The sequence below is a fragment of the Pectinophora gossypiella genome, chromosome 9, assembly GCF_024362695.1.
Source record: "Pectinophora gossypiella chromosome 9, ilPecGoss1.1, whole genome shotgun sequence".
Classification (NCBI taxonomy): Eukaryota; Metazoa; Arthropoda; class Insecta; order Lepidoptera; family Gelechiidae; genus Pectinophora; species Pectinophora gossypiella.
In genome coordinates this window covers 12,440,551-12,458,987 of record NC_065412.1, presented here as the reverse complement: position 1 = coordinate 12,458,987, position 18,437 = coordinate 12,440,551, and the positions used below count along the sequence as shown (strand labels likewise).

Sequence of the window (18,437 nt, the reverse complement as noted above, 5' to 3'; positions counted from 1 at the left end):
CTAGAAAACCAGTAACTAGCTAAGTACTAACAAATAGTAAACAAACTGAGCATTTTAGGATTAAGTATAATAATAACATTGAATTACCGCTCGTTGAAATATATATATTAATAATAGATTAACCGTCAATAGAATTATATGCAATCAAATATTAGGATAATTATGTAAAATTATTATGTTGGATTGAGAGTAGCAATAAAAAACAGAAAAAATAGTATATTATTGTCACAAAGTGATCTGTAATACTTTACTCTTGCAACAGGCGAAAGTTCCTATTATACTGACTTTAAGTACTTAGTGTAAAGCATTTACATTGTTTAATTATTCACATAGTTGATTTTAAGGGAATTCTGCATTTCGAAGTATATAATTTACCTAACATAACAAGTTTTGTAATGTTTGCTTCTGCGCCAATATTATTATGCACTTTCCTGAGTAAAGTTTGTAAAGCATATCATGCATCCACAAGCAAGTTTGAACATACGCGATAATTACAGCAGAGTTGTAAAATGGAAGATTGTTGTAGATAACGCCTGCATGAAAATACAATTAAAGTTAGGTACCTAAATACGAGGAAACTAGAATAAATTACGTAATTACCTTTACGTGATTGGATCACACACAATAAAATGTGTCGTTCTATGTTCGTCAGTGTTACAATAATGTTCAAACGAAACGGTATCACAAATGAAAATGAATTTGTTACTCATTTTCCTATCATTGGGACATTCAATTGAAGCTAAAATAAATCCTACCGGACCTACAGTTATTAGTGATTTTGCTAATTGCATCAGCGAATTGATAGAATTAAATTTCAATAAATCCGGACTATTATTATTTGCTAACATGAACAACGTCAGTACATCAGTCGCAAGAATTCACACCGAGCTATTGAAACACATTAATATAAACGTAAAGCACGCTGTGCAAGTTCAGACTTCTAGACAAGAAGGTTCTGCGATTTGTAGAGAAGATAGTCCTGATGATGAAAATCTTTCAATAGTGCATAAAGACCCATACGATGCTCGCCCAGTAGCACACTACGCAATCATCCTAATCGACAATTACAAAGATTTTACAAAAGTTGCAAGCAAAATAGTACACTCTCGGATATGGAATCCGCACGCAAAATTCATCATTTTGTTATTCAATTTTTCAAGTGACAAAGCAAATGCGTTGCTGGTAGAAAATATATTAACCTGCCTGTTTAGAAATAACGTTATTAACATTGTCGTGATTGTACCTAAAGAGAGTGATATAAGAAATGCGATAATTTATAGTTGGCGCCCGTTTGACCCGCCCAAATACTGTGGTTATTTTAACGAGACCGCAAAGAATAGACTTCTTGTCATTAACAGTTGTGAACGGGGCGCTTTAAAATATCAAAAGGATGATTTCAAAGATAGAATTCCAGACAATATGGGAGGCTGCGTTCTCCAAATACTTGCATTAGAGAGACAACCCTTTGTTAGCGGTGACAGAGACGATCCGAACATTGAGAAATTGTATTTTAAGCGGCTAACTGATGAATATAATTTCAAAACAGAATATACTTTAGTTAATGGATTTAGAGGTGAGAGAAATGAAGGTGTTTGGGATGGAGCCTTGAAAGAGTTGGCAGCTAAAAAGGGCCAAATATTGATGGGAGGTATATTTCCTGATTTCGACGTGCACGAAGACTTCGAATGCAGTAAAACCTACTTGGCCGATGCTTATACTTGGGTAGCTCCTCGAGCGTTTCAATCGCCTAAGTGGACCGCCTTATTTATCATATTCCAAAATACCGTTTGGCAATGCGTTATCGCTGCATATTTTATTTGTGTACTAAGCTGGATATTTTTAGGTCACTTCAGTAAAGAGACCTTGTATCACAAAACATTGCGTCATTGTATTATGAACACGTGGATATCTCATGTTGGATTTTGTGCTTACGCTCGTCCTGTAAAACTTAGTTTGCGAGTGTTTTACGTATTTTTTAACATTTATTGCATACTGTTCTTAACATGTTATCAAACTAAATTAATAGATGTTTTAACGAATCCGAAGTTTGAAGAACAAATAGACACGATAGAGGAATTAGTCGAAAGCGGACTCAAGTTTGGAGGGTCCGAAGAGTTGCATGGTTTATTTTACAATTCTAGTGACTCATTCGATTATATGATCGGGGAAAAGTGGGTAGATGTTGATAACATGAGCAAGGCTTTGATGGATGTAACGGTTTATAGGAATTTTTCGGTTTTATGCAGCCGATTGGAGTTAGCACACTTCTCCTCGGTGTTATCGGAGCTGAGTGACAGTTCGGGTAACTTCAGGTATTTTGCCTTTGAACGGGATATGTTCACGGTTTCATTGGAGATGGTAGCTCTGAAAGGGTTCGCTTTTATGCAGGGATTCTCGAATACTTTGGAGATATTCAAGCAACTGGGAGTAAATTCGGAAGTGAGACGATATTTCGCTCAACTAAATTCACGCAAGAGGGCGAAACTCCTTCTGACCTTAGCTGCAGATCAACCTGACGGAAATCCTTTGTCATTAGGGCATTTGCAAGGAGGATTCTTGGCTTTGACTCTAGGCGTTATAAGTGGAACTGTTGCGCTGTTTATAGAAATAATTGTTAACACAAAATATTTCAAGCGGAAAGTAAATTGTAGAAAGCGTATGAAATCATGTTAATGTGTTGAATGAAATTAACCCAACTGATATCTTGTTTACGAGAGCGGTGATCCGAATAGGTAGAGCTATTTTAGATATGGGTAAGGATTTTTTACTCTACAGGTCAGACTTTTATTATATAAAAATCCTCTTAACGTATTCTTTGTTTGGACAGCTCTGCCTAAGCTCTAACGGCTCTAAATACTTATTATCTAAAAATAATATTTATAATAATCTGTTATAAATAAAAATAGAGATGAATTTTAACAGTGTTTATTTAAAACTTGTCGACAATACAAAAAAATACTAAAATATATATTAGTGTAGGTACAATACAATAGCTGTTTTGAAATATCCGTTTACCGCATACATTATTATTTTTAAATATGTCTTCTATTAAGTCCAAATGGAAGTAGTACTTATGTAAAAAAAACGAATATTTTTCATGGACTTTGTTTTCGTGTCTACGAAGCTGTAGATTTTGCGTCCATTGTTGTTATTATCTTACCTAATTATAATTCTGGACTTGTTCCTATCATCAATCACGGGAGTTTTAGAAGCATCAACATAAAGATCAGTTTAGAGCTTTGTGTGGAAATTTTAAATATCATTAAAAACACCTGGGAGTTAGCCAAGTTGCATACTATTTGGAAAAGTTTCAAACGTTAACAGTGATAAAATATGTTAATAAGAAAGATATTTCATCACAGTTGGTGACACTATTGTGTTTTATAATCGTCTACAACGTGGCTAAAGCCCAGATTCACACACAAAAGATACAATTTTGCGCAGTAGTCACCTTTATGACGTTGATTGTGCTAAAGATCGATAATTTAATTAGTTTTGAGAAAGAATCGCTAGAAAATTTTGTTTGTGCTGTCTAAGCATCGTCTACTTACAAATTAATTCAGTAACTAGCTAATTTATTTCGTTCAACAGATATTTCAAAACAGGGTAGGTTAAAAAGCCGCATCGAAGATATTCATCTAAAAAAAACAATATTGCTTTTTGACATTTGTTTTTATTACGCACTTACTTTTATATACGCAAATGTCAAATTGCAGTAAGTATTGCTTTTTAGATGAATTCCTTCGTTGTGGTCTTTTTAACCACTCAGTACTAAAATGATTTATTATTTCTAAGACTAGTGCTACTTAGAACCCGATTTACTACATCTTCATTTTTTAATATAATCTCAAATGTTAATATTAATATTACAACTAGTTATAAGTAAGTAACAAAATATACAATCATGCGGGTTTTACATCGTAAATACTTATATCTCGATTTAAAACTAATTTCGCTTTAATAATTTATTACACTTAAATGTAATAAAAATGTTATTATGATAAGCTAACGTACTAAAAATTTACCCTACTAATGCATAAATAGCAGAGTAGGAAGTATCATACACATACATACATAAACTCACGCCTATTTCCCACCGGGGTAAGCAGAGACTATAGAATCCCATTTGCTTCGATCCTGACATACTTCTCTTGCTTCCTCCACATTCATCAATCGCAAGGAGGAGGAAGAGGATAAGAAGTATCAGATTATTGGAATGTAACAGCGAAATATAATCCTAATGTATTAGTACTACAATGCACCTCCATATTACGTGCAAACTGTTGTGTTTTTTGTGAATGCCCTCTCCTTTTTGTTTTCTTGGGTGAATATCAAAATGTGTCAAGTTTGGTGGCGACTGTCATATAATTTTTTCGTGAAAAATTGGGGAAATTGGGAAAATTGGGGATTGAAAAATTCCTTTTTCATGTCGGAACCGAGGATCCTTTTGGAACTTTTTCACGTCGGAACCCAATTTTTCAGGAAAAAATAATATGAAACGCCACCAAACTTGAAATTTTGAGATTCACCCTTTAAACATTGTATCAAAGTGGCTGCCAAAAATTCCATTTTTCTTTTGAGTTATTTACGAAATAAGTTTATTTAAATTACTCAAGGTGTATTTATCGTTTCACTGAGTGTCAAGTAGCCTATTACAACTGTTTATATTTTGTTTACATTAAGTTAATTTATAGTTTCTCATGAAGTGAAATGTATTTTTTTTTAAATAACGGTTTTGGGCAGACATATAATTAATAACCACATTTCCTTTCCGCTCTTGGACGCTTTACTAAAGTGTTTAACTGATTCGCGTAAAAGTTCGTACAAAATTGTAAATAAATATGTCGAGAATCAAACGAGGAACGTTCAACTTTGGACTCTACAGAATTTCACTGTTTTAACACGTTGACTGTGTATGAACCACACATGAGACAATAAATTTTAAACACATACGTGCATGCCCCATATGTGGGGCACATGTTTCTTTGCCATAGTGTGTCTATGTACATAAATTCCAATGTGTTCCTCGAGAAATACACACAACACACACACACACACGTTACATGACACGACACGACATTGCACGTGAAGCGTTAATATCTAATTTTCAGTTACACAGTGAACGTGTTAATGGAACGGTGTTTGCTTAATAAAATTGTGTTTATTTTAACACCTACCTATCCTAATCTTTCACTACACTTTTTCTCCTTCTATAGGCTGTAAATTGTAATAAGAATGATCGGGGAACCTTTCAAGTTCTATATAGTCAGTCTCAGTGCATAGTAAACGTTCAAGCATGGCAACCACTTCTTTGAAATCTGGTCTGTTGGTAGGGTCCACCTCCCAGCAGTAGAACATGATGTTGTAGAGCTCTCGTCGACAATGCTCTGGCTTTTCTAGTCTGTGGCCCTCTCGTACCTGAAATGTATAGATAAAATTACTCTTCTTCTTATCGTGTGGGTTATGAAGTGGATTGCCAACCTCATCATCCCTGGTTATTATTGAGCCGCCAAAGACCCCTGATATTGACCCACGTAACATCAGTAAGTAGTAACCGGTACCAACGTGCCCGCTTAACGTGCCTTCTAAAGCACAGATTATCTTACTGTAGGACAAACAGGTGATCAGCCTGTAATGTCTTGACCAAATTAGGGATCACAAAGTGGTTTGTCCCCACCGGGATTCGAACCCGGGGCCTCCGGAACGTGAGACCAACGCTCAACCATTGAACCACAGAGGCCGATAAAATTACTTACATAATATATAAACTCACGCCTATTTCCCACCGGGATAAGTAGAGACTGTAGAATTATGGAAAAGAAAACAAAAAAACTAATATAGGTAAGATAATTTCGTGCTTCGGAGGGTACGTTAAGCTGTTCCTTCACCAACCCGCAGTGGAGCAGCATGGTGGAGTATGCTCCATACCCCCTCCGGTTCATTGAGGGTAGGCCTGTGTCCAGCAGTGGGACCGAATTAGGCTGTTTATGTTTTATGTGTATGGATTACATAAACATTAAATGTTTATTTTGTTGTAAACTATACATCTCTGCATACAAATACAAATCTTTATTGGTAACGTAAGCTACATGTCATTGGTACGTACATTAATTAAGTGTATACATTATTATAGGAAATAAATTTATTCGCCGCCTAATTTTATTTTAAGTTATATGCGTCATTTTCATATCCGTCGAAAAGGAAAGGGACGGATGATTCACAGCTCTTAATTTTAGGAAGAATGAGTAAATGAATGAATAACCCGGGTGAATCAAAAGGTACCTCGCTGGTATGCAATCCGTTTGACGTGCTGTCTACTTAACTGTGTCGGGTTATTGACGGATGTAAAATTTTTAGACGGTTGGTTTAGATTTGTGCTTAAAATTGACGTGTGTTCCATAAATTTTATGCTTGTCGGTTACCCGTCCCTTTCCTTTTCGGCGGATAAGAAAATGACAGATATAACTTAAAATAAAATTAGACGGTATTTACAGGAATTAGCACCATTATGTTCTTAAATAACCACTCTTTTATGAGCTTTTTAAAAGATTGGGTGGACGCTGCATCCAGTATTTCCGGTGGTAAGCGATTATTATACAGATGGGCCTATTATATACACAGATTGCTCACTCTTTTTTAATTTGTGTTGGGGTGTTACCAATTGGTTCTTTTTAGAATTTCAACATCTTTATGTATACAGGAGTGTTGATGCTATGTTCATTCTGGAGCCCGTAGCTTATCTCGTTTGAACTGAAGGTATTGACATGACAGATTTGGGCGTGAGTTTAAACCTCTCGTCGCAAAATGACTTTTTCACAATATATCCCTTGGCCGTTAAATGTAAATTTCGGAAAAAAAAATTCGCAATATGAGCATTCCAAAATATCCACGGTAACATTAGCGAAAGAAAGTTTCGCAGAAGCCTTTGTGTGTTAGGGACATTTCGAAAAAGGGACAGCAACGAGGCAAATTCGATGAATGTATTAACCCTTGTCTGTCGAAACGTAGACCACAATGTAAAATCTATTATTGTCTGGTTTCTCACAAATGAGGGGTTAAGAAACATAATAATATTCTCCACGGATCTTCGTGAAAATTATTTTGTAAATAGCGACTACAAAGAATATACTTACTTATACCATATTACAAAAAAAAACTAAAGAATCCACCTGATGACTTACTTAGATAGATAAACATGTTTTTATCCAAAGGAAGAGGAAATCTAATAACTAAGGTTTACTAGTGGAGTGTTTTTAATTACTTGGGTAAGATACCTAATCAGAGTTCGCTCTTCTCCAACCAACTAAGTTCTAGACTTTCTAAAATATCAATTTTGCGGCATCCATTTTCTTGATAACTTAGCATTACTAAGACAAAGTACACCCATCAGGTATACAGGGTGTTTGTAACATCGAAACGAAAACTTTGAGGAATGATTGAGCCCATGATTCTGAGTTGATATAAAGTGGAATTTTCCGTCGCAAAGGTATTGAACTGGAAATATTTAACAAAAAAAAACTCAGAATCGTGGTCTGAATCATCTTCCGGTCAGTATTTGTTACGGTGTCACTACTCTTATAGCTACTCTTATAGTGTAAGTGACGTCGTAACGAAAACTAAGGGATTCAGCTCATTATTCTGAGTTAATAACAAGTGGAATTTACCATCAAAAAATATAGAATTTAAAGTAATTTACCAAAACACAAAAAACATGAATTTTGCGACGAAAAATTCCCCTTGATATCAACTCAGAATCGTAGTTTGAATCATCCCCCTCAGTATTCGTTACGATGTCACTAACACCATGTATAATAAATTCACATTACTTAACCTTCATTTGAGAAAACTAAACACATACATACAATAAACTCTGGCTCGTTATTGCTAAAGGGGCGGGCAATGCCACAAGTAACTAGAACTTCAGGATACTAAACTTTTCAGCCACTTTGATTCGAAATCTTAGATCGATATAATGTACGCAGGTACTGTAACGATGCTTTTTTTTGACATGACTTATTGTAGATTTGCCACAGATGGCATTAACTACTTGGCCGGACAAATGGGGAGCGTTGAAGGCTCTCACCCGTTACAACGTTTAAGACAACAGGCCTGAGGGTGCCCAGTTGGGCGCGAACCTTGGCTCAGGGCGTCGTCTGAGAGGAAATATATTTGAAAGAATTAATCAACCCTAGTAGGCTGATTGAGCGAAATTGTCGACCACGCCGGCGGGGTCGGTATCGGGGTCCTGAAGTGTTTAGTGTCGCGAGCTGATTGGCCGCCTCTAGGGCTAGAGTAATCGGGTCGTCGAGATCGTATATTTATTACGTCCTTCGGACGCCGATACTTTTCAGCACTGTCCAGGGGAACTGTAACGATGCGAATGCCAATCTGTCCTAAGAGTTTGCTTACCACGGCTATCTCCTAAACATCACTATTCGGAAGGGTTTCAGTTTTAATTTGCATACTTTTTAGAGCGTTATTTTTCCGTAGTCGCGTTTTAGATTTTAAACTTAATATTTTTTGCGATATGTCCTGATTTAAAAACACAAACACACACAACACGATGTATGTTTTTTTATCGCTCCCGGTTCAATAAAGAAAATATTTATTTTCAAGTTCGTAAAATGTCGAAATAATTATGTGTTCGTACGTTTTTCCTTTCAAATAAATGAAGTGGAAACAGCTATCCGTACGAAGGTCATGTACAGTATAAAGCTCTTACGAACAGATGTAAGGCATAATAAGAAAATATTTGCAATGAAATAGAGGTTAATCGTTTGATATTTTCCGTCGATCGTGAATATGGAACCCAAAAAGGATTTTTGATTTGAGTTTGTCGAAATGTAGTAAAACATCGGCTTAGTTCGAAGGGCAAGCGGTATCGAGGCTTTCATTATAATTTTGATATAAACATTCGGTATGCTAACTGTATTTTTTTCTAAAGAATTGTGTGTTATCTACTTCGGTACGTTTTATTTTCCTTTTATATTATTTTCGAACAAAATAACTCGATACTCTCTTGGGCGGAAGAGAGCCGTATTCAACGCTTGACTTATCTTATGTAAACCAGTACTTATTTAAAAAAAATACTTGTTAGCTTTAGCTTTAGCTAACAAGTAGGCATTAAACCTGATGTAATCTGAAATTATTTCAGAAAGGCGTAGTTATCGGCTTCCGTGTGTTCAGGAAATCATTTAGTGTAAGGTCTGGACACAAGTATTTTCAATAAAAATATGATTAAGTTAGACAAAATATTTTTATCTATATAGAAATAAATAAAAACTAAAGAATCATCACCTACTTCTGATCCTAGTTATCTTCTTCGAAAAAGGATAACTTAGTAGAGATATGGTTTTTAAAGAATCATCATAACATACATAAATAGCCTATATACGTCCTACTGCTGGGCACAGGCCTCCTCTCAATCAACCGGAGAGGGTATGGAGCATACTCCACCACGCTGCTCCACTGCGGGTAGGTGGAGGTGTTTTTACGGCTAATAGCCGGGACCAGCGGCTTAACGTGCCCTCCGAAGCACGGAATCAACTTACTTTTTCGGACAATCAGATGATTCAAGCCTGAAACGTCCTTACCAAACAAAGGACAGTCTCACAAAGTGACTTCGACAATGTCCCCATCGGGAATCGAACCCGGACCTCCAGATCGTGAGCCTAACGCTCTTACCACTAGACCACGGAGGCTGTAAAGAATCATCACCTACTTTTAATCCTAGTTATCTTCTTCCAAAAAGGATAACTTAGTAGAGATACGCTTTTAGTTAAGAAAACATTTGGAAACCCTTTTCGCCGCTTAAATGTCGCACAAATTGTAAGACATAGTGGAATTAGAGGAGTTTATTGACCGTCTTTGAAGATTGATGACGGTCTGAATTCATCTGTGGGGTCACTTTCATAGGGTACTTTATTATGTGGATTTGTGGGATTTTGGATCAGATTGGCGCATAGATACGGTCACGAGTACTAATGTGTATACACTTTGAAACCATGTCACATTAACTTTTTTGATAAATTAAACCGTAAGTTTAATTAAATGTCAAATATGATAGTGCGACAGGGTTCTAAGGTGGGTATATATTATTGCTCATGACTGTACAACGAGAGGCTAAACTACGCAGAAAAACTTCACTATTCAGATTTTAGGATATCATTTATGAATACAGTAATCCAGCACAGGCCTAAGCCAATGTTAGTCGAAGTTGTTTTCGAATTCATGTTTGGATCATAAACGATTATCACATTCCCAGCGGTGAAGGAAAACATCGCGACGAAACCCACATTCCCGAGAAATGTATTTCGGAGGTATGTGACTTAACCTATATTGGGCTGGTTTTCCTATCGCAGGTTGGTAGGTCAGACAGGCAGTCGCTTATGTAAATAACCGGACCTGGCAGATCTTCAGGGTAGGTAAGTGGACCCTGTGAAAAAACGGGATAACGCTAGGGAGATTATGATTTATGAATGATTATCTGATTCTTCACTCTAAAGTATGATTTTAATTTGCGAGCTGTGTAAGTATTTGGTCAGTGCGATGCTCTAAAAACGATTTTGATATTGGAAATGGAGTATTTATCGTATTTTGTATTTTGATAAAAACAAATGACGAGCACCCTCACCTTTCTCATGACGTCACTAGCAGATAACCCAGGATACGGCGTAGATCCCAGAGTGACAATCTCCCAGAGAAGCACGCCGAAACTCCATATATCTGACTTTACGCTGAATATATCATCGTACAACGACTCTGGCGCCATCCATCTGAAATAAAACAAATTGAATGTTGGCATTAACATCTTCCGCTCTGGAGGTCCTGGGTTCAAATCCCGGTGGGGACATATCACAAAAATCACGTTGTGATCCCTAGTTTGGTTAGGAAATTACAGGCTGATCACCTGATTGTCCGAAATTAAAGATGATCCGTACTTCGGAAGGCACGTCAAGCCTGTTACTATTTACAAAACATAGAACGCTATATTCTACTTTTCTATGATGTCCAAGGTAACGTTAAAGGGAAACTTTTTTATATACTGGACAAGTTTTGGACAGATTGTCAGACAGTTTACCAGCAACGTGTTACTATAGTAACATAGTATTAATAACGTCAACAACTGGTAAAATACTTTAACTAATAAAGAAAGTCAACTCTTAAGTGACTGAAATTTTGAATCTCTATAATTATACTTAGAGTTCTATATGAATAAAAAAGTAAACTAGTGAAGTAGCTTGGAGAATGCTACACCAACAAGAGCGTGGCATATTGCACTTAGGCGAAGCTGGGTAGAGTTTTTTTTTTATTAATATTGATCTCCTTTTAAGCAAAGGATGCCTGTGCCACAGGACCCGTTCTTCTATTATGAAGGTGGAAAATTATATAAATTGGTGCTAATCTAATTTACATACCTAATATACAGTAACTATAAAGAAAAAAAAAAGAAATTGTGTAGATTTTTGAGTAGATGTATGAAAATGTGTAAATGTAAGTGTGTGTGTGTGTGTTTGTGTGTGTGTGCGAGTGGGGTAGTATGTATAATACTAATAATTGAGTAATTTTGTAGTATGTGTAGTAATGTAATAGCGTACCAAACAAACTCTATTTTGTTTGCATTTAAATAATAATTAATCCTTTCACGGGCAGAGTTCATGGGTCATTGATGGTTCATAATAGCTAATATGACACCTTGGAATCGGAACGTCATTAGACGTTCTTTTCTTGGAAGTGTTAAATATATTATTGAAATTACAGTAAAGACCAGAAGGCGGTACAGAGGGCAGGTTGTACTTATAAATTAATTAAATAAATCGAAACTTTACTTTCAATAACAATTTCGTAATTATCATCTCCGAATATTGATTTTGGGTTCTGAACTATTTTGGTAGACAAGAGAGCATAGAACTGTATAGAATTTCACAACTTCAAATACTTTTGGAAGCGAATATACCTTTGTTTTGACAAACAATGCAACTTTATGAGGATAAATATCTTGTTTTCTTTGTTGTATATCAATAGATACAGTTATAATTAAAAGGAAACAATGAACAAAGGTTTCACGTTTAGTTTGAGTTCTATTTTTTTGTCGTTAATAAAAAGATTTAAGTAGTATCATCATTATCAACAGCCTCCGAGTGGTTAGAGGGGAAGGCTCACGATCTGGATGTCCAGGCCCGATTCCCGATGCGGACATTGTCGAAATCACTCTATGAGACTGATCTTTAAAAACTAAGATGATTCCGTGCTTTGGAGGGCACGTTAAGCCGTTGGTCGCGGCTATTAGCCGTAAAAAACGCCTCCATCAACCCGCAGAGAAGCAGCGTGGTGGAGTATGCTCCATACCCCCTCCGGTTGATTGATGGGAGGCCTGTGCCCAGCAGTGGGACGTATATAGGCTGTTTATGTAGTATATCATTAGTATAACTTTGTTAGATGTGTAGGCCCAGGGATCGAGTCAAAAATTTGTGAGACATTCCTTAATTTCCGTTGGATATTGTAAGCTGAATCACCTCACAAGTATGTCCGAATCTAAGGTGATTCAAAACTTCTATAGGCACATAAATCCGATGCTTCTAGCTACTACAGGGTTGGTGAGGTAAGTCATTGACCGCAGCTTACATGACAAGAAAAAGCATTCTGTTTTGTTACGAGTAACAATAGCAAGTTTGGTTTGTTTTTTTTGTGATTGTAAAGTCATGACCAATATCATGCCAACTTTAATTTAACTCCTTCTCAATAAATTATAATGTGGCATACTATTAAAGTTTACAAAGATTAATGTACGTAACCGTACCTCAGATATACCTACCTACCATCTTTTATATCGTGTGGGTTGTGAGGTTAATTACCATCCTCATGAACCCTGGTGTCAGGGTTATTATTGAGCCACCAAAGGCCCCTGATATGGGTCATGTAAAGATTTACACCAGTAAGTAGGTAACATCAACCGCTTAACGTGAGAACGAATCATCTTACTTTCGGACAATCAGGTGATCAGCCAGTGTCCTAACCAAACTAGGGATCAGAATGTGATTGAGTGTGTGAGTGATTTAGGCCATTCTCACACTGTCCCGCATGATGCGTGGATGCGTGTTGTTCCGTTGCTTGTAAGTATCTCCGTTTGTATTTGTTTAGAAAACACGCACAGTCTAACATACAGAAAAGGCATCCCGCACGTGGATGTATTTTTTGTGTGTTAGACCGTGCGTGTTTTCTATACAAACGGAGATACTTACAAGCAACGAAAGAACACGGATCCACGCGCTACGCTGCATCATGCAGGGCAGTGTGAGAATCGCCTTAGTTCGATAAAAGGTCGTATTACCTGATAGGTAAGCGTCCATCGCTCTTCCTCTCATAGACATGTGTGCCTCCGACGTCTCTCGCAAATCCGAAGTCAGCGACTTTGCAAGTTCTTTCTTCTGTGATTAAAACATTCCTAGCGGCTAAGTCTCTGTGAATTATCTGCAACAAAAACACAAACTTTTATCTTCTAAATACCTAATATTTAAATTGTGAACTTTTGTATTATACGCATAAGATGTATGTCAGGATCGAAGCAAATGGAATTCCATAGTCTCTGAGATATAAGCGCGCGTTTAAAGTACCTATGTATGTATTTCGTATTAGTTGTTAATTGACATTACAGTTTACTCTACTATTACACCAAGTTTGAGGCTTAGGTGTCCAGCCAAATATTTGATGCCATTTGCGGCAAATCTAGAATAAGACATGTCAACAAAAAGACGCTTAAGTAATTATGTGTTTTATTATAGAGCTAGTACAAGAAGATGTTGGTATCATTTTCGTGCCAAATAATGTATTATCGTATGTGTTGTGGTGTTTTTACAGAGCGAGGCAAACAAATGTTCAGAACGAAAACGTTACATGTACCTATGCGCCCCCTTCATTTTCTAAAACGGTTTAGTGGTATAATCGGAAGCCGTCTCTATACAGAACCAGAAAAACACTACATACATTTTTCGTTTGAACAAATAAAAAATAATTATTTTCGATTTTCGGTATCTTCGTTTTTTTTTCTGATGATCGAAATATTTATTTGCCCAAATCAGGATGTTTTTGATTTTAAATGATATAAAATATTATGTTGACGCCTTCCGCATTTTTAATGAGTCTGCCAAGATATTGGCCCCGATTCCTGCAGACATCTCTTAATTTTATATTAAGTTATACCCGTCATTTTCTTATCTGCCGAAAAGGATAGGGACGGATGATTGTCAACAAGTTAATTTTAAGACAAATAAATAACCCGTGCGAATAAAATAGGCATCTCGCTGGTATGCAATCCGTTTGATTTGCTGTCTACTTAAATCTGTCGGGTTATTGGTCGAAGTAAAATTTTTAGACAGTTGTTTTAGATTTCTGCTTAAAATTGACGAGTATTCCATAAATTTTATGCCTGTCGATTACCCGTCCCTTTCTTTTTCAATGGATAAGAAAATGACAGGTATAACTTTTAATAAAATTAGATGGCGTCTGCAGGAATTAGCACCATTGTAGCGCTAAAGAGATGTTTGCTGACACAGGAGTATCTAACTTCTTCCCCGTTCCGGACTTAAGCCTGATTATGGGTTTTTGTTACATACCCCTTTCGAGCTAAGGAAGTCCATGCCCCTAGCGACTTGGAAGGCGAAGTGTGTCAGGTCTCGCGAGGTGAGGTACTGGCTGCCAGCGTGGGTGTTCCCGTAGTGCCTCCCAGCCCGGGAGTCTCTTAGGAACTGTTGGAGCTTGCCCAGGCTCACGAACTCCATGATCACAAGGGTTGGCTCCTGAAAAGAGATAAAAAAAGATTTTATTTCAGTTGTCATTACGTTTAGTTATAAGAAAAAAGTGCAATTGCACTTAAACGCGAATTTCCAGACATTGATGTTGATAATCAGTTTCTGAGAGCTAAAAAACATAACGTGGCAACGCACTACGCGTTGCATTTATAAGTACTGTTATTATTTATTTTTTTATTATGATTTTGGTTTGTTTTTCTTTCTCTCATAATTTTTAATGTTAGTGTTCTTTTTATTATTATTTTCCGTGTGGTTTCTGTTCTGTGTTAAATATATTGTACCTGTCTGTCTGTGGTGTCCGAAAATATGATTATTTTTTCCATCTTTCTTTCTATATCACTGCAGAGGTGTATACGTAGAAACACCCAATCCTCGTCAGCTATGTTTATGAGCAGCATTTCCGTGTAATGTACTTGTCGAGACGAACTTACGTCTAATGTTCTTGTAGGTTTTTTTGTCAGGTTCCCGGATCCTCATCTGTTTATCGGTCTTCATCTGTTTATTTTAATCCTATTGTCCCCTGCTAAGATGTAGGGCTCGAACAATAGTTTCGGATCCGTGTACCTACAGGTTATATCATCTCTCAAAGTAATTACAAGTTAAGTTTGTCGGTACTGTAAGTGTGATTTTAATGTGATTTTAATTATTCTCCTGTTTTTACGAATGTATAAATTCTTTGTATTTATTTATTCCCGACCTTGCCTTGAACATCATTTTACACGGGTAAGTCATGTCAGAGTTTATCAAAAGATATCCTAGCTTACCGAACATATATCAAATAACGAAGGTACAGAACGTAATAAAGATATTGTTGTTTGTAAAGGATCTCACTTTATGACCTCTATCGTAGGCCTATGCCTGTCTAAATTGCAACTAATGACTGAAACCTAAGAACGGTTGTTTAGTAGACTAGCAAGAACCTTTTATTTACGATATGACTACACAAAATATACAAACATTCATCACTAATTTAAGAGCCACGCTCTTGTCGATGTAGCATTCCCCATGCTACTTTTTAGGGAAAAATAGGGCAGTGGTTTCCCTCTTTCCTTCCGCCTCGCAGTACTCTGTCTGACGCAAGTGGGATGGCGCCCAGAGTAGTCTATTTCAAAGCCGTACTAGGACTTCTGTCCTCCGGATCTGAGTAGTACTGACAGTTACTGCTGCTGATACAAACATACTGAAGGTCAAATTTGAAATCTTCTCTCATGCGTTAGAGTAATTGAACGACCTTATCAACCACTGTGTCACTGTTGAACCACAAGTTGAAGGCATGTATCAACTACATCATTCCTTAAATAAATAGTAGCCGAAACCGACTAATTAACATAACCCCCGAAGCACCGATGGCGGACGGGTAATCCGCTTGTAATGGCCTAGCCAAACTAGGGATACAAAGTGATTTTTGAGATATCACCACCAGGATTCGAACCCGGGACTTCCTGATCGTAAGCTCAACGTTCAAATAAAAAAAACCCTTAAAGGTCCACAGATAAATAATTATAATAATAAATAATATAGACAGATTTTATCGAATTGATAATAATAATAGTAGGTCTATATTGAAATCTGTGAAAATTGAAGGATTATTTAACTATTTAAATACTCCTTTAATTTTCACAGATTTCAATGCCCTCATAGATACCTATTAATTACAATTAATTGTCCAATCTCTTGATAGTTTTACAGGCTGTTGAATCTATTTGTCAAACTCATTAATTTGGGCCGAAGCTTTAGAATTTCACTCTATTTCTTTTCTAAAATTAGCATTTATTAGCTATCGAAGAAGATTAATGGAAAACTTATAAAATACCGTAAAGCTAAGTAATTAAATTCTAAACATAAAATAAATTAAAAATGTTTCTATGTCGAACTGGAAGCTAATAAAAATATAGAAGACGTTTAGCTGCCTATCTTCCCGGTCGTGTCGTGAAAACCGACAGTGTGCCTTCCAACTTGATGGAGCTTTAATTATAAGGATGGGCTGATCACCTATCACCATAAATGACTACTTGACAGTTTTCAGATAAGTATTTTAAACATACAGATGCTTATTTTAAATACCTTTTTAAATATTTTATATTCTCAAAAAGTTTTTAATAAAACATATTTTTCCTCATTGATTTCAAATTTGGCGCGAAAATGGTTGGTCACGTGACATTTTGCGCAGTGACGTCCCTTTTCAATAAACAAACCAACCGTCAAACCGTATCACCTGAAACCTGACAGATAGTTTTTGTTTATTTTGTGATATGTGATGTCACACGAAGTTTGATCACGGCAAAATTATTTTAAAATGGTCGCAATAAAAAAAAATGTTAATTATCGTTAAATGTAATGTGATTCAAGTGCAATAAAGAGTTTTTGTATTATATTGTATTGTAATGATAAACTACCATATGCGATATATTTACAATAAGTCTCGTCAAACAAAACTGACATGTACTTACTACGAAAGTTAACGCACACAACGCGAGCATTCATATTCTATCTACGGTAGTTAGTAAATCAAAGATTTGTGTGTACCTACGATACAACGTTTGGTCTTCCTCGCCTTACCATAGAGTAAACAATAATACTACGTATAGAAGGGACACTCTCCGCCCCGCGGCCCCGCACCGATACGAGCTTGATTACTCCACCTTACTCTACTCGATTTGCGTATCCACTTCATTCTGTGAATATTTGGATGATAAATGTGGCTGTGGCCAATTTTATATTTTTTTTTTAATACGAACCTGGTAACACTAATTTTGACAGCGGATATCAAGTCATAATTACCGACAATTCTCCTTTCGTAGACATTACGAGGGGAGGTCAAAAAGTTCGCGGAATGAGGGGGAAGGGGGTCGAAATTAAACACGAAACTATTTTCCCTTTTCAATATATTCTCCCTTAACCTTAACACATTTTCCGGATCTATCAAATAATTTGTTTATTCCATCATAAAAAAAAGATTTCTCTTTGCTGTCAAAATAGGCCGAAATTGCAGACTTGACTTCTTCATCATCGCCAAAGTTTCGTCCACGCAGTTCCTTTTTCATTTTTGGGAACAAATAATAATCGCTGGGGGCCAAGTCTGGACTGTAAGGCGGGTGGTTTAATTTTTCGAACCCGCATCGGTGAATGGCAGCCGTCGCAACATGGCACGTGTGGACGGGTGCGTTGTCGTGCAAAAGGAGCACACCTCTTGACAGCTTTCCTCTTCTTTTTTCCTTGATAGCCTCTTTCAATCTATCCAGTAAAGAAGCGTAGTAATGTCCCGTTATAGTCACACCACGATCTTTATAATCAATCAGCAAAATACCTTCTGTATCCCAAAAAATAGTGGCCATGATCTTTCCGGCCGATTGTGACACCTTAAACTTCTTTGGAGGAGGTGTGCCTTTTTTATGCCACTGCATCGACTCTTGCTTCGACTCAGGTTCATAGTGGTGAACCCAGGTTTCATCTCCAGTAACAATCCGGGCCATAACTTCTTCCTTATTCTCTCCACAGAGATCTAAAAACTGGCGAGAACACTCGACACGCTCGCTTTTTTGAAGTGGCGTGAGCATTCTTGGAACCCATCTTGCGCTGACCTTAGTCATCCCAAGATGTTGATGTAGGATATTTAAAATACTTGTTTCG

At 36.7% G+C, this 18,437-nt stretch overlaps 2 protein-coding genes across 4 annotated transcripts in view; one reads left to right on the top strand and one right to left on the bottom strand.

Moving 5' to 3' along the window:
* Positions 1–670: 670 nt before the first annotated feature.
* On the top strand, positions 671–2,839 carry LOC126369625 (uncharacterized). The gene has a single exon (XM_050014132.1). The coding sequence runs from the start codon at positions 688–690 to the stop codon at positions 2,671–2,673; it is 1,986 nt and encodes a 661-aa protein (XP_049870089.1). The 5' UTR covers positions 671–687; the 3' UTR covers positions 2,674–2,839.
* Positions 2,840–2,909: 70 nt separating this feature from the next.
* LOC126369630 (tyrosine kinase receptor Cad96Ca) overlaps positions 2,910–18,437 on the bottom strand; it is an 86,645-nt gene continuing 71,117 nt past the window's right edge. For all 3 annotated transcript variants that reach the window (XM_050014146.1, XM_050014147.1, XM_050014145.1), the window contains exons 8-11: positions 14,613–14,795; positions 13,331–13,470; positions 10,634–10,775; positions 2,910–5,418 (exon numbers count right to left, since the gene is read on the bottom strand). In XM_050014146.1, the coding sequence (XP_049870103.1) occupies positions 5,194–5,418; positions 10,634–10,775; positions 13,331–13,470; positions 14,613–14,795 (690 nt within the window). In that variant the 3' untranslated portion in view covers positions 2,910–5,193. The remainder of the gene's footprint in view (positions 5,419–10,633; positions 10,776–13,330; positions 13,471–14,612; positions 14,796–18,437) is intronic.